Source organism: Sycon ciliatum, chromosome 1 (genome assembly GCF_964019385.1).
Source record: "Sycon ciliatum chromosome 1, ocSycCili1.1, whole genome shotgun sequence".
Taxonomy (NCBI): Eukaryota; Metazoa; Porifera; class Calcarea; order Leucosolenida; family Sycettidae; genus Sycon; species Sycon ciliatum.
This window is the reverse complement of record NC_088643.1, coordinates 15284036-15301451: the sequence shown is the minus strand read 5'-3', so window position 1 is coordinate 15301451 and position 17416 is coordinate 15284036. Positions and strand designations below refer to the sequence as shown.

Genomic DNA, 17416 nt, shown 5'->3' with positions numbered 1-17416 from the left:
GCTGCTCCGTTGTTTCATACTCGCGACCTTTTTTCAAGGCCACCGCCAGAGTGAGGTCGTCGACTTCCAACAATTTCTTTCTGAGGCGATTGTCCGATATCCCTATGAGCAGCTGGTCGCATACGTGATCCTCCATGTCGGTGCCATAGTCACAGTATTTGCCTTGCCCAAGCAAACGGGTCGAAAACTGAGATACTGTTTCACCAGTCCGTTGTGACATCTGACGAAGCTTATAACGTTCGAACCTCTTGTTGGCCACGAACTCAAAAGCCTTGTCCAAAGCACTCACAGCTCGCTCGAATAAATTGTCGGTGTCCTCATCTTCTGCTGTTGTTGTTGTAGAAGTTTATTTAACGTCGCACCACAAACAGGCGATTTCGCCTCCTTTGATACATTTTATTTATTTTTTTACTGAATACCACAGTACCACCAGATGCTGCACAGCGGGGGCGGTGGCATATTGGATGGAAGTGGGGGCGGGGCAAAAGTAACTCCTCCGACCAAAGGTCTCGGAATCATTGTTACTCCTGTGCGCCGATACATAGGAGAAAAGAAACATGTGCATCCAAGAGGGGAGCACTGGCTTTGCAAACGATAATGGGGAGAATTTGAGATTGGGATAGGACAAAACAATAGTAAAAGCAGTGCACCGTAGGAAGATGGAGTGAACTGATAATCGGGTTTTAAGGCTGAGCTAAGGGGATCAAAGAGGGGTAGAAGGGAGCTGGAGTGCGGTCAGTATAATTAGGCTGGTGTGTTGGCAGAGATCATAGCCTGTCTGTGGCCCACTCCCACTTGCTGCGCCGCAAGTGGTCGTTGACGTTTTTCTTGAACGTGTGCATGCCTCTGCGAGAAGGGGGAGACTGCAGAAGGGTAGGTGGGAGCTGATTCCACGTTTCGATGAGGGAGTGGGGAAATGAGCGGAGCGTGTTGTTTCGTGCCTGAGGGGGAAGGATACTGGTGAGTTGCGATGGATGATGTGTTGCAGATCTGGTTGTCGCTCGAGTAGGCATGCGGTGTTGCGGTGCGGCTGCTGATGGTGGCAGAATGGCTTTCACCATTTCCGGACCCTCCACAAAGTGCAGCTTGTACAGAAAGCAGAGCCCTGCTACGGTACGGCGAATGTCGAGGCTCGGGAGGTATGCTCCATCTCCAATTATGTGCAGGGCACGGCGCTGGATGGCAGTGAGGCGGGCCAAGGTGGTGGGGGCTGCGCTCATCCACACCAGCATGCCATACTCTAGCACAGGGCGGACAAAGCCACGGTACATGATTGCCCGGTGCTTTGGGTCTAGCACAGCCGATGCCTTACGGAGGAAGCCGAGCCGCTGGGCTCCGCGTACTGCAAGCTGTCGGATATGGCAGCGGAATGCCAGCTGCCTGTCGAAGGTGACGCCAAGAAGCTTGAGCTCCTCCACTTCTGGCACGACTGCTCCTTGGAAGCGTATTGCGTTCGGGGGGGTTGGCGAGCGGTGGTGGCTGATGGTCAATGCCTGCGACTTTGTGGGCTCGAACTTGATCCTCCACCTGCTTCCCCATGCTGCCAGTGAGTCTACTGCCTGCTGGAGGATTGCTGTCTCTTCTGGCAGTCTGAGTCGGGTGGTGATGCACTTGTAGAGAGTTGTGTCGTCGGCGTATACAGCCAGCTTTGCCCCATCAGGCAGGTGGTCTTCTGCGTCGTTGACGTACAGAAGGAAGAGGGTGGGGCCGAGGATGCTGCCCTGTGGCACGCCAGATTGGATTCGGTGGGTCGGTGAAGACTGGCCACCTATGACGACCCGGATGTGGCATGTGGACGACAGAAGGAATGAGAGGGGGGGACAGAAGTATGGAGAGAGGAAGGGTAGAAATAAATAAGTAATCAACCTCAGGGCTACACCAAAGCAAAAACGGAATGGGAACATACTATATACAAAATAGCTTCATACATATATTGCAAAACACGTTTACTACTCTTCAGTCCGCTATACCACAGAAACACACTAGCCGAAAAGCATTTAAACGGAGCCATGATGCGCTTTTAGCAGGGCACAGAACTGAAGGTGGCTGGGCTCGGAACGGAGATCAGGCGGGAGCTGGTTCCACAGGACTGCGCCGATGAACTGCATGGTCGCTCGACCCGCAGGACCGAGCCAAAATGGTACTGGAACGAGGTGATGTGCCGCTCCCCGAGTGTGGTCAACAGTAACTCTCACGAAGAAGCTGGTGAAGAGGGAGCTAGCTCGGGAGAACAGACAACGACGGACAAAGATAAGGAGCTTAATGTTAAACATGTCCTCCAGGGTGGTGATGCGGAGCTGTTCAAAGATCGGGCTCGTGCGCGACCACGGTGGCAGACCGAAGAAGCCGCGGATAGCGCACTTCGTTAGATGTGTGAGGGGCTCCATGTTGCCAATTTGAAGTGACGGATAAAAGGCGTTGGAAGCGTGCGACAACTTACCCTGGATCATCGTTAGCGTTTCGAATTTCTCCTGTACTGGCATACCAGCCAAGTACAGCAACAGACTCCTCTGTCTCTTCGCGGATGTTATGTTCTGCCCATCCATATAGTACTGGAATGATCGTTTGTTTCCACCTGCGCCATCTTGCAGAAACTTCATGGGCAGGACCCTCGAGATCGAACGGCTCCAAAGCCGGGCCTACTCCTGTGAGCGCCATTGCCACTGAGGCCTACTCAGGTCATCTATATGACTATAACTACTTGTATTAAATCTAGTTCATCTTCGTCGCCAATGTAATGTTCTGGGACATTATTATTATTACAGTACTGGTCAAACCAAAGCACTAACAAAGACCAAACTAAAGACCAAGAACCAGGAACATAAAGCACAGAGAAAGGGAACAAAACAGATACACATATAAATATCGTACAAGATACTATAATAGTACAATACTATAATTATAGTATTAACCAGGAGGCCTGCAACATCACACCATGGGTCCTTCTTGCAACAAAAACTCACCGGCGTTGACATCGAGGATTGCTTTCCAGCAAGAAATTCGTGAGTAGAGACATTTTAAAATCACTTTTTCTTCTAACGGATGTTCGTTTGTACTAAGCTCTGTATGCCGTGTATTGATAGGCACTGTGACCCGTTGTCAAGGTTCTTCTGTAGTCTAGAATAAGATGAACATATTCATGAGAGGTGTTAAGGGAAAAGGACACAGAGGTGTAGGGGATGGGGAGCAGGAATGGGGAGAGTGCGGGGTAGGGGGGGGGGGGGCGTAGAGGAGAGGGGACGGTGAAGAGTAGGGAGTCAAAAACCTCATAACGGTACATGTACTTCGAAGTAGGTCGACACACAACTCGCTGCTCGCAAACAACTAGCATTGTCATAATCACACGACGCTGCCTCTTACAAACTCGCTTGTTCATTAATTCACTCGCAAGGAGAGGCGAGTAGGAGGCTGCTCATGCCGCAGAGTCATATGCCTGTGGCCCACACACCTGTTTAGCCCTTGGCCGACAGTTATTATTATTATTATTATTATTATTATTATTATTATTATTATTATTATTATTATTATTATTATTCTCGTATCCGTCCCGAATGGGACTCACGACGGCAGAATTAACTGTGAGCATGTGTGTGTGAGAGTGGGAGAACGAAATGAAAAAGAAAAGAAGAGTCTTGTAATAAAGGTCAAATTTAAGAAGAGCAGTACTAGACTAAATGGCTGAGCAGATTTTACTCCATTGGCGGACAGTGCCGGCAGGAAAATGTGCAGAATTTGGTACATTTTCTGGTCTGTTTCATGCATGTTTGGTATGTGGATAAAGAAATGGAGCAGAATTCAAGGAAGTGCCTTCCATAAGATTGGCATGGTTCTGCCAATTTCACTGCATTTCGAGCAAAATTTGCCAATTTCTCGAGCATTATGCGCCTCGGGCTACACCTGTTGCGCAACCACAATGTATGTATGTATGTATGTATGTATGTATGTATGTATGTATGTATGTATGTATGTATGTATGTATGTATGTATGTATAACCCATAACAATTCTGGTCGTAGGGGCGTCATGTGCATGTGTGTCATAAGGCAGCAGCATATAAAAAATAAATAAATAAACTACCCTGATAAACAAGCTGCCTATACCTATCACAATCAGCAGCAACGAGAGAGAGAGAATTGCAAGATTCATTGGTCCAGTCTTTGATGTTCGTGAACCAATTGTGACCGGGGCGAACACGGGGTCGTGATTCAGGCACCATTCCATACAAGCAATAGTGGGAGTATACATGTAGCTATCCTGATGCCTTGCTACATGTCCAAACCACTTCAACTTGATGTGTTTAGCAGTTGAATCAAGGCGAGTGAACGAGCCAATAGCATTCTTGACTTCCTGCAGTACTGACTTATTTGTGCGATGATGATGGTATTTGATGTCAAGCAGCTTACGGAGATACCTGAGCTCAAAAGCTCTAATTCGATTAAGGCCGATTCCACACTACACCAAATCCTGCCTAAAAAGCCATTTTTCAGGCACTTTTCAGGCAAGTTGCCATGGCGATCACTTTGAGGAACGCGCGAAAGTGAAAAGTGCTTGTTGTCTACAAAGCAACACCAGCACCCTCTTTCAAGGCAACTTTTTACCTTTTCAGGACACTTTTCTGCCTTTTCTTCAGCCTTTCGATTTTTTTCCGAATGTGTTCCCTGTCGTATCTTTCAGTTGTGGTGAGTTGTGGGCTGTCAACAATGCCTAGGGTCATGTTTAGCCAGGAGCTTGAGGGCAAGCTGATCGAGCTTTGGAGCGCACGTTTGAGGCGACCTCCGGGCGGTACAGTTCGCAGGAGCTACGCCGGAGGAGATCGCCATCAAGCTGAATTTGTTTGCTGAACAGCTCCGGGAGGAGGCAATCTATACTGCGTCGATCGTCCATTCCAAAATTGACAACATGAAAACGAAGGCGAAAGGACTGTACGAGACATACACAACGAAAACTGCCACCGGAATGCCTGTTGGCGAGGTTGACAAATATTCGACCTATGATCTGGAATCCGCCTACACAGCGCGCGCTAGCGTGGTCAAATTTCAAGATTGGGCACGCGAAAATGGGTGATATTCGAGGATTTGGACCAACAAAGAGCCTCTCCACTACCGCCGGTGCTACATCAAGCACAGGAAAGCCTCACAGTCTACCTTCAAAGCAAAGTCCCGTGATCGACACTTGTAGGTGTGAATGCAGCTTCACTTTATAAGCCACTTTATGCCTTCAAGGCAAAGCCACTTTCGGCGTAGTGTGGAATCGGCCTTAGGCTAGCTTGTGAGATGGTCCAGGTCTGACTGCCATAGAGCTGCACAGTAGCACATGTATTGTAGTTCGGCAAGTCCAGAGCGTCTTCAGCTCTTGAAGCTTTGATGTTGCCATCGCCAGTCGTTTCTTGACTTCGACGTCAGATGTTCCATCTGCAGGGATGGTCGCTCCGAGGTGAATTGTTGCACCCGCTCCAATGCAACGCCGTCCACACGCACTGCAGGATCACCAGCCAGGGGTCACCATGATTTTTGTTTTATTTCCATTTATTTCCATTGAGACACACAACCAGCCTAGGAAGTATGTTTCGCATGTGCCAGGCCACCACCATGCCTGTCATACCTCGGTGGCAGATGCAGCTCCTAACCGCGAGGGTGAGATGGTTAGTCTCACATCCGTTTTGAACCAATGACCGGCAAGGGGGCGAATCTCGCTGCCTTCGTACTAAGTCATTTAAGAAATAGAACCTGGTAAAAGACCCCGGCTCTACCTCCATCTTTTACTCTGCTTTTTCCTATGTTGACATCGTAGATCCACGTACTCAGTCAAACAAAACTCGCAACCATGCGATAACATTAGAATAACATGTATCATTATTATTATTGTTGGTAGTGATGAGCTTTGTGTTGAGCTGCCCCTACTGTACCGACCAGTGTTATGTGGTTTGATTTCGTCCCGCGTGCTTGTCTACAATTAGCGACAACAAGCGCTGTCTGACATAGCTGGTGACATGCATCTTGAGTCTTGGGCATGGCACTTCATTTGATCCACCCATGACCATGATGATTATCATGATTATAATGTCCATGGAGATCTACCACCGGAACTGGTTACTCCTGCATCCCCTGGCTTGGTCGACGTCACCGCAAGACAGTATAAGGGCGCGTTCGAATTGTCTCTCTTTGACTTTTCAAGGAGTTTCGTTTTTCTGAAGAGGTGGCCTTATTGGCCTCTTCAGAAAAACGAAGCTCCTCGAAACTCATCCGATGGGAAGGTGGATGAGGGCGCGTTCGAATTGTCACTCTTTGACTTTTCGAGGAGCTTCGTTTTTCCTTATTGGCCTCTTCAGAAAAACGAAGCTCCTCGAAACTCATCCGATGGGAAGGTGGATTAGTTTCGAAGAGTTTGGAATAGCTACGTCACGTAGTGCGTGGAGACTGTTGATCTGATTGGACGTCATCATAGCCATGACAATTCCACTGAAAACCTCTAAAATGATAGAAACCATTCCAATGGGACACTTCAACTAATCTCTTTGTTCAATTTGTTTGAACAGTTGATGAAGACAATTCGAATGCGCCCTAAGTTCCGAAGAGTTTGGAATAGCTACGTCACGTAGTACGTGGAGATGGTCGATCTGATCGGACGTCATCATCGCCATGACAACTCCACTGAAAAACTCTAAAAATGATAGAAAACGTTCTAATGGGACACTTCAACTAATCTCTTTAATATAAACATTTGTTTGAACAGTTGATGAAGACAATTCGAACGCGCCCTAAATCCTGTACAGTTATGCATTATCGTTTTTACAGTCTGTAGTGTAGAGTAGAGTAGGTTCTCGCGTTTTATGCTTCTATTCGTGGAAGCGCTAGCTTCTTGGAAATACGATGCCAGGCTTTGTGCAAAAGCAGGCCACTACATTTCTACATGCTTCCATGATACCTCACTGTCCTCAGTGCAGGCTCTTTGTGTAACGAAATAATGCCTGGTTCACACTAGGCCGATTTCCCGGCCGACATGGATTCGTACCAAAAATCCTCAAGATCGGGGCGAAAATTGCCTGGTGTGATCGGTGTTGTCGTACAGGTTTCCGACAGATCTGCGGCGATTTTCTTGTCGAAATGTCGTAGATCTACTAGTTTTCGGCCAAGAATCGACTGGTCGATAATACTTAAGGCAAAAATTAAAATTTCACCAGTTGTAGTCTTCGGGGTGCTGAGTCGAATGGTCTTGGTCCGAGAAAGCTGAGACGCTCCCTTCCTACTTGAATCCCAGCGTTCCTCCTTTATTCCCAATCGAACATGGTTGAACAAGTGGTCACGTGCTCCTGGGTGCCCAAATCACTTGGTCACCACGCCAGCAGGCGACAACTTTCACACCAAGGTTCAACTCGAGTGACAGGACTGCACCCAAAAAAGGTCAAACAGGCTAGTAAGTAAGTTGTACCCTGCAGGCACGGTGACCAGGTGACTGGTGTACGCAGGAGCACGTGACCACTTGTTCAACCATGTTCGATTGGGAATAAAGGAGGAACGCTGCATCGCAGCCTTTTCGGACCAAAACCAATCGACTCAGCGTCCAAAAGACTACAACATATGGGCCAATCGCGGTCATCCATGCTTTTATAAGAACGAAATGGCGCTTTTAGTGACATTTTGCATACAAATCCCCATCTAGTAGGGCGCAGTCACCCAGTTTCGGTGGAAGTGCGCGAGTTCGATTGGGATTCAAGTAGGAAGGGAACGTCTCAGCTTTCTCGGACCAAGACCATTCGACTCAGCACCCCGAAGACTACAACTGGTGAAACTTTAATTTTTGCCTTAACTTCCCCTATATTGACCGCTTATATATGACTCCTTTTTAGCGATTGAACACAGGCTTTTGGCTAGTCGTGATATGTCAAATATTGACTTCGTACTTGGTCAGTATAGGAAATAAAAGACCTCGTAAAAGACCTCGGCTTCGTCTCGGTCTTTTATTCGGCTTTTATTTCTAATATTGATCTCATACTCAGTCAAAACTTGATACTGATTAGTATGAAGGCAGCGAGGTTCGCCCCCTTGCCGGTCACTGGGGCCTAGCAAAACTTCCTAAGCTGGTGGTGTTTTTCAATACAATTGAATTGCATAGCCGGTGGTAACGCGGAAGTGCGAACTTCACAATACTAGATTGTTGTCAAGACAACCCAAACCATGTCTTTTGATCCCTAAAAAGGAGTCAAATACAAACAGCCCATATAGCCCTAGCATGAGGAGTGAAATATGAAGAAATATTTACAGGGCACATTTCTTGATAGCAGCAGCAGCAATAGGAAGATGCCAGCTTTGGGAACAAGTATCGCTGGAGCACACACGCACTGGACAAAACACTGGACAAAACACTGGAGAAACACTGGACAAAACACTGGACAAACACTGGACAAAACACATCACAAAAATCAAGTCTGAAAGTGCAGAGATTTAAAGGTCCAAACTTCTCGCATTATACTTTGAAGGTGCCTTAGTGAGAGAATGTGACAAACTCGATGGTGCTGAGTCTTGACTAAGTCTGTAGGCCATTGAACAGCATTCTCCCAGTATTGCTGCACGCGATTTTGAGAACCGCTGAGAATGTAATGTAGTCGACAACTCAATGAGCCCATCTTGTTCATAGTATCGACATTCACATCATGCCCGCGCATCTGCAGCCAGGAGCCCAGATGTTCTTACTCAGTCTGAGGCACAGCAGCCTGTCGGTGAGACCGACTCACGATGCCAGCAGACACACTGTCATGGCACGTACCTCGAAGTCATTGCATTCATATCGTTGTATTCCCGCACCCTGTCCACCGCCGGAACGGTCATCGTCGTGGGAGTCCTCAAAATGATCATTTCCGCCAGAGGCAGAGCTAATTCCCTGATCAACCCCACCAGAGGCTGAGCTAATACCCTGATCAGACCCAACAGAGGCAGAGCTAAATCCTAGATCAGACCCAACAGAGGCAGAGCTAATTCCCCGGTTCTTGGCCTTCTCTTCCTTACACCGCTTCACGCTCAGCCCTAGATCATTTGCTTTTTCCTGGAGAGAGAGAGACAGACAGAAAGACAGACAGACAGACAGTGAGAGAAAGAGAGAGAACAATGAGATGAGTCACAGACAGAGAGTGAGACAAAAGAGAGAGAGAACAATGAGATGAGACGGTCACAAACAGACAGAAGGAAAACAAGAGAAAGCGGAGCTTGCACACCCGGAATGCAACAAGCCGAGAAGTACGGCAACAAAGCTAGCAATCTGATCCACACCCATACCCATACCCATGACACATTTTGTCCACACCGCAAAAAAACCCTTCCAACTGGGGAAGGCTCAGGTGCGGAATGTTCCAATGAGGGGAAGGGATGCGCCACAAAGATGTGCACGAGCTATGTCCCTCGGCAACAAAGAATGACGAACATTACGGGATGATGATGATGATGATAATGATGAGACTTGTAAGACCATTGGACAAGCCGGTCTAACTACAACTCGAAAACGCAAGGCAACAGACCAGCCAACTTGGGAGGCTAAAAGGTATGTAAAAACACATAAAGAGGGTAATGATCTGTTTGTATATTTTCTCCTTAGGCCATGGTAAAAAATAAAGTTGATTCTCAGGTCATGAGCCTGTGAAAATCGGTGCGAGCGAGCGATTTTTTATTTTATTTCCCACAATTTTTTATATTTCCAAAGATAGGGTCACACATATGTACATGGTCACATGTTCATATATTCAGGCCAGGGAGTAGAAAATAGGGAGGGCCCAAATATGCTCAAATATTTCGCATATTATGCTTTTCGCATATTGGCCACTTGCTTCAAAATATGCTTCGAAATCACACAAAAAGCAGAAAAATATGCTCGAAATATGTTCGAAATATGCTCGAAATATGAACTGATATCAGTGATAATAATGCGAATTCTTTGCTCCTTGTAGCAAAATATGCTAGATTTGCTACTTTATGCGACCGTGAGTCGTGGACGCTCTCTTCTCGGGTCAAAATTTCGCCTCGTGTATGGATGAGCATTTTTCCTTCCGGGCTACGTTTGGGAGTGTTCCCTGACCGAGCGTGCCGTGGTAAGTTTCCTTATCCGTTTCCGCAAAGTCTGCCCTATGATTACCGTATTATCTCTGATATAAGCACGGTCCTTTATTTTTTCAATGTACCTCCGCCCCGTGCTATTAATGGAGACGTTCCTTTATTGGAGACTGTTCCATCATTATTTCAACCTCATTTCAGAGGCATGTTGCCATGCCAAATTTATGTATGACACACACATTTCAGGTTTTTTTTCGCCGGTACAGATAATGAATTTACACAGTGTGCTTATAATGGAGACTGAGCACTTTATTTTTTGAATGCCGCCCCAAGGTGTTCTATTATTGGAGACGTGCTATTATTGGACTGTGCTTATATTAGAGATTATCGCCCCTCCCCCCGAGACACACACATCATAGCACCATAGAATGGGGTTGCATTTTTGTTGTTTTTGCCATGTGATTAAGCAATTACGATTGAAACGAGGGTTGCCTGCTGCTCCTCGTTGCTAGTCTTGAAGAAAAAAAAAGAAAAAATCACGCCCATCTGCTGCTGCTGCTAGCTGCCAATATTGATGCTGTCCCTGCGTTCGCCACCTCCAACTGCTGAGGTGCCTCGTGCTGTGGCACTACCACACCTTGGTCCGCCCTGCGTTGATCCGGCCTCGTACTCTCGTACTCTGCTCATGCTGCCGTACTCTCGCGTTGTGGCCTCGTGGGTACGTCTTACGCTATTTGCGCTTGCCACGTGCTTATGTGGCCCGCCTTACCTGGTGGGCTCTCGCGCCTTATTTCCCATATAAGCATGGTGGTGTCTGTCATTGTGGGCCGGGCGGCATCCGGGGACTTCGCCTCTTCCATACGTGGTATGTTTGCTCCGCCACACCGCCTGTTCTATCTTGCGTACTCGATTAGTACTGTACCTTGGCTGAGGCTTAGTACGCGCGCTGGAGTCCTTTCGTGCCATAAAAGGAACTGCTTCCTAATATAGAGATTAGGCGCCATGAGCCCTGCTTGTAGTAAACATTGCATTAGTAGCGCTGATACCTTTATGCAAATATGGGGTAGTCTCGCCCGCGCATATGGGCGTACTCGTACTGCGGCCTGGGCTTTCCCCAGTACGGCTGCCCGCCATTGCATGCCAGACACCCCCATTGTTGCGCGCCTAGCCACGCGCGTGGCTTTTGCCTGCTGCTCGGTTGTCAGCGATAACTACGGTTTGCCGTACGCTGCAAACCTACATTAATACGGCATGGGAATCCTTTGCTCCTTGTAGCAAAATATGCTACATTAGGTACAATAATGCTAGATTTGCTACTTTATGCGACCTTGGGTCAAAAGGACCAAAATATGCGAAAATATGCGCAAGCATATTCGGGCCCTCCCTAGTAGAAAAATACCGGTATTTTACTACTCCCTGATTCATCCCTTTCGCATTGACCGTTTTCATGCGCGCATATGCATGCATAGACTATCCCTGCGGCAATTTGCGGAAAACTCTCGAAAACTTGCGCAAGAAATTGCGGCAGAAAACAACAAAAAATGCGACGAAAAGTGCAGAATGATGCAGAACTTGCCAGGAATTCGCGGAATTATTTACAGAAAAGTGCGGATTTGGGCCAAATCACGAAATTTGTTGCATCATATATCTACTTGGGAGTAGTACGAGTCGTACTTTGCAAATAACCTACAGGATCATGGAAAGCACTGCGTGAAAAGTGCATAAAAAAGTGAGATATAGTGCAGAAAATAACAAAAAAACGTGGGAAATAACAAAAAACGTGGGAAATCGCGGATTTTCCTGAAAATCGCGGGTTTGGGCGAAAATCGCGAAATTTGTTGCATCCGTGGAATCGCGATTTCCTGGAGGGACAGCATAGAAATATAAAAAATCGTCGGTGCGCCCCCATAAATCGGTGCGCGCGTACTTGAGAATCAAAGATAATTTTTACCATGGCCTTACCTTGGTGTAAAAAAAAGAAAAAAGTAAATTATCGTGTCCGTTCCCGAAGGGAACTCACGACGGCCGCTAACACCCGATAAACCCGATTACCTTGGTGTGCTATTAGCCATAACTAATAACTTATAGGTCCTTTTCTCTTTACATATTACTTAACCCTTACATATCACAATCAGTCACCAATACCATAACAAGGAGCCTCCGTGTTCTAAAAAACGTTAACGCTTACCGTACATAATAGTATTGCTTCCTACCTGTAAACAATTCTGGCAATCATGAAGATACGCAATCAATATCTATATAGTTTGGCCTCCACCAGCCCCATCTCTATCCTGTCGCAGAGACAGTCATGCGTTCTGGTCCATCGTATTAAACTGAACATTGTCTCTGAACATCTCACCAAATATAATTGGTTTACTTTCGCACGGGACACTCGCAATGGCATAGTACTTTCCAGAGCTTTGTCAACTATGTTCACCAAATCTCCTATCTTCTCTGCATACTCGTATTGGCTCAAGCTGCCCATGGAAATGAAGACAATATCCAATATTAGACAGTTCATAGACCATGTTAAATGTCATGCCACGTTGTAGGCTCGCTCGCCTCATTTGCTAGCTTATCTCGCCGCTCTCCACCATGGTCAACATAGTGATACATTTCACCCCGCTGATGCATTATTTTCTTCCGATTATCATCTTCTTTCCTTCATTTTTTCTTTCTTCTCTTGCCATGGCTGGTTAACGCCCCCTCCTTTGCATTGGCTTCTGCCATTGGATGCAGAAATAATAATAATATCCACCATATATTTGGTTTTATTTCACCAATTTGAAGATCTTGGACACATTGGGAAGCTCTTGGTGGGAGGACTACAAGAAGTTCCAACTACAGTCCATATCAAAAATATATAGACGCACGGTATTTTTGAAATATTTCATATTTGACTGGAGCTTCTTGAGGACTTCTTTTTCAGAATATGCCTCAGGTCCTTCCCCCAATTACTCTCATATAATATGTTGTAGTGATCAGATAACAAACGCCCAATTTCGGATTGTTTATGCACAAAATGATCACAGGTTTTATGTGGTATCGATGCTGGTCTAACGGGTTTTTGAAATCACGCATCTATATTTTTGAAATGCACTGTAGTATAGTAGTCAAGAGCACTACTCATTGTCCGCCACGACGCGATCCAAACGTGACTGCAGTTCCAGATACGAAATGACATCGGTCTCCTCCAGCCATTTCACTGTACCTAGCTTGAAACTAATTAAATCTTTTCGTGCCCGGCTTGGCACATGCTGCGTGCCCTGAAGTTGGGTAAATCCAATTTCCATGAACTGTCGACTCTCAGCACAAATCGCAGAAAATGCAAAAATGTTCAATCGATTGCCGTTCTCTCAAAATTCATACCAGGACCGGAGCCAGCGCTTGGAGGGTGGTGCGACCCCAGGTCGGCTACAGGACCGACTATTTCCCCATGCCCAATTTCAACTTCCTGGGAGGATACATCTCTACCTCTGGAGGGTGGTACGGCCCCAGGTCGGCTACAGGACCGACTATTTCCCCATGCCCAATTTCAAATTCCTGGAAGGATACATCTCTACCTCTATGCATTATCTGTTTGTTTCAGCTGGACATTCCTCTAGCAACAGATATGGCAGTTAGCAGAGTAGACTTCACTGGAGGTGAGAGCAGATACAGGCATGCTGGAACTTGCCTCATTCTCTACTTGTTGTTGCAGGAATGCATGTAGTTTGCCTTGAAGGAGAGGAAACAACTATTGCAGACGTTGCAGTGAGCAACGCAGCACCTTCGAGCAGCAGTATCAGGGGCGGCACTAGCAGCTGAAGCTTTCTGTTTTTCACAAACACACACACATACACACGCACACGCACACACACACACACACACACACACACACACACACACACACACACACACACATACACACACACACACACACACACACACACACACACACACAGCATGCCACTGTGTTGAGAAGACAAGCGAACGCAAAGTAGAAAGACACACTACAGGTTTTTTCCGGAATATAAGCTTGTACTCTACATAATCCACATAAAAAAGTCAGTACCGCTTACACGACAATGGTCAAATGAACCATGAGAAACAGAGTAGAAGTCTGTATTTCGTGACAAAAAAGTGGGTGCGGCTTATACTCCAGTGCAAATTCCAATGCAGTATCCAACTTTAGCCTGGTACTGCCCCCCCCCCCCGAAAAATACCCACGTTATAAGCGCAATAAAGAATATACAGTCGTTACTTTGCATATAACGACACTCGGCGCGGCGTCAGTAAAGTGTCCTTATTCGCGAAGTGTCGTTGTATGTATTACAGTTAGATGGGACTTTGCTCTGGGCATGGAAATTCTGTCGTTATTCGCGAATTGTCATTATATCCGCAGTCGCTATTAGCAAAGTTGACTGTAATTGATGCAGACGTGGCCAGACAATATCGAGTTTAACCCCAGGACGGCCACCACTTTCAGTACTCCTAGAATGGCCAAACGGTGTCATTTGACACCTCCATACATTTCCATGTTCATGATCAATATTATAGTTTTTTTTTCAGTAAAGGCTATCACTAGTGGCATTTATGATGTAGACAACACATTACGATTTGCCCAGACAATATTGTTCAGCTATTGGCAACCAAAATACAATGTACGCGTATCATCAGTTGCGAACGATGGTCTCAAATACAGGCAAAATTTCATTTGCTGCCATAAGATTATCTTCCAATCACAGAGATACTATAAAATGCAATACGTACACGTCACTTGGCATATGAGGAACTATTTTTGGGAATGTGTGTTTCGGTATAACGTTCTTCCTCGACCCGTACCGATAAATAACACACAGTAACAAGCACAATCATAGACTGACTGCGTGCATCCCTTTTTCACCAGGCAGTTGCATATGCTGCTAGGCCTGGGTGCAAGATTAGGCTTGCAATGACTGTGTTTTAGCCTCTTTCAAAGAGGTGTACCCTATTCTTCTCCTTGGCTGTCACTTGGCAACCAAGTGCCATGATCTACGAGCTTATGACCAATGCGGGAAATCCTTCCTCGACGTACTTGTTGAGAAAACCGAATTTGGTAGCGTAACATCGGTGTATCGTAAACCGACATTCACCGGACAATACATTTCCTATGACTCGTACTGTTCATCTAATTATAAAGTCAACTTAGTAAAGAATCTCGTGGATCGCGCCAAACGGATCTGTTCACCTTGTAAACTCAGTGGTGAGCTCGAACATGTTGGCAAAACTGTTGTCTACAGCCCCCACGCCGAAACATGAATTGATAGTGCCTGCTCGTTGTCCTGTCCTTTTATGCTTACCATGGAAGGGCAAGAAGTCTGACAATGTGAGTCGTGAAGTTCGTTCGATCATCAAACAAACCTACTATGCGGTTCACTTCATACCCGTCTAACGATGCATTCGTTCACGGTGTTGAATGATGTCCTACCAACCCATCATTTAAGTCATGTGATCTATAACTTTGAATGCCGGAATTGTGCTAGCCGGTATGTTGGTAGGACTGTTGAGCACCTGAGTGAACGCATCAAGCAACACACTCCTTTACACATTATCCCACGTAGCGCACAACTGGAGCGCCCCACTCGGGGAAGACCCCGTAAACAACCACTACCTCCGCCAACACAGGACCTAGCGTCCCACTCGGCCATTCCACCATTGGCCCCCGTGGCCATGACCAAGTCACTTCCTCCACCAGCGGAGGTAGATGTGGCTTTGGCGACGCCACGTGTGTTGCATACAGACATGTTTGCGTCATCATCGCTTGCTGCATCACCGGCAGAGACGACAACAATACCTACCTCAATATCAACGAGACCCAGAAGAGCAACTGCACTCCATTTTTCTTTATTTGTATCTTTCTGGAATGTTTTTCATGAGTACAACGTAGCTTCCTGAGGAGTGTTGTGCGAAAACTAGTTCGAAGTAAGATTTTTGTTCATCATTTCTTCCATGTCACGGTTTTTCTTCTTCCATATTCTTCAGTGCCTTCGTATCCACTCGTTTTTTGAATACAATAAAAGCCTTTGTGAAATGTCGGTTCAGCTCGTTCTGTTGATCGCAATTCTAAAATAACTGATAACTTCATCATAACTTGTCATAACTACTGATGCAGAAATTCTCGGAGAAGAAAGAGTTGCAATAAGAACCAGTGTGGTACGTGGAAGTGAACTACCATCTGAATTCATTGCCAGGAATCGTGGATTGCATTTTGTTTTTCAAGGCTGCATTGTAGGATGCAAATGAGGTAGACGGAGAAGGTAGAAGGTGGCAATAATAATCAATGGTTCATCGATTGTAGGCCACCTGGAGCAAGATACTTTACATGGTTAGAGTGGGAATCCCCGCATAGTCTACTTCTAGGAAAAGACGAGATATGTCCTTGATCGCTTCGATCGAATGTGGTGGATCTACCCAACAAAGACTATTCCAGAAGATGTCCCCTGCAAGCCTCTTACATAAATGAATAGATGTGACATGCATCAACAACTTCGCAATATCCAAGAACTTTCCTAGCTCATAGACACCCAGGAGAAAGTTCTTTCCCGCATTGGTCATAAGCTCGTAGATCATGGCACTTGGTTGCCAAGTGATAGCCAAGGAGAAGAAAAGGGTACACCTCTTTGAAAGAGGCTAAAACACAGTCATTGCAAGCCTAATCTTGCACCCAGGCCTTGCAGCATATGCAACTGCGTGGTGAAAAAGGGATGCACGCAGTCAGTCCATGATTATACTTGTTACATTATGAATGTACAGGCGCTCAGTTGCCATTGTTGTGACCCAAAGTTACACCATCATATGACAGAACAGATCCACCCCTGCCAATGGTCACGACACTTGAAGATGCATCAGATGAAGATGTTGTGGTAAATTTTGCTCAAATTGCATATCGTTCGCCGTCAGACTCCGATGGCTCCTCTAGGACAATTTGCAGGAAAATGAAAGGGAACGAGCAGTATCAAGGACATGAGCAGATAGGGTTTCAAGGCCTGGTTTTGTGCTGCAATGATCAGGTTTGCTGTGGTCTTCTTGAGACCAGCCTTTGTCAGACAACCTCTAGGTGTTATCGTTGGTCAGTTGGTCTGTTTGCCAGAAAAACTTTCAGTGCAAGGATTTCTGGGTCCACGTCAAGAGGTGTTCTTCTTGAAACCCAAACAGTGAGAAGTCCGGTGGGATATCCAGATGTGGCCACAGAATTGACCCCGCCACCTCCAGGAGCTCATCCTCTGACTAAAGCACATAGCGCCGCTAATTGCATTTCTCCATGGTGAAAACATCTTGATTTATTCTGCAAGCCACGTCCACCTTTCTTGCGACTGACGTGCATACGGGCTACATCAGCGCGTTGATGGAGAGCTCCTT

At 46.3% G+C, this 17416-nt stretch overlaps 1 protein-coding gene across 7 annotated transcripts in view; it reads right to left on the bottom strand.

Annotated features, from left to right (window-relative positions):
* Positions 1–8115: 8115 nt before the first annotated feature.
* Positions 8116–17416, bottom strand: part of LOC135814854 (mushroom body large-type Kenyon cell-specific protein 1-like) — a 72775-nt gene continuing 63474 nt past the window's right edge. For all 7 annotated transcript variants that reach the window (XM_065328049.1, XM_065328071.1, XM_065328063.1 and 4 more), the window contains exons 16-17: positions 13713–13849; positions 8116–9038 (exon numbers count right to left, since the gene is read on the bottom strand). In XM_065328049.1, coding sequence (XP_065184121.1) covers positions 13721–13849 — 129 coding nt within the window. In that variant the 3' untranslated portion in view covers positions 8116–9038; positions 13713–13720. The remainder of the gene's footprint in view (positions 9039–13712; positions 13850–17416) is intronic.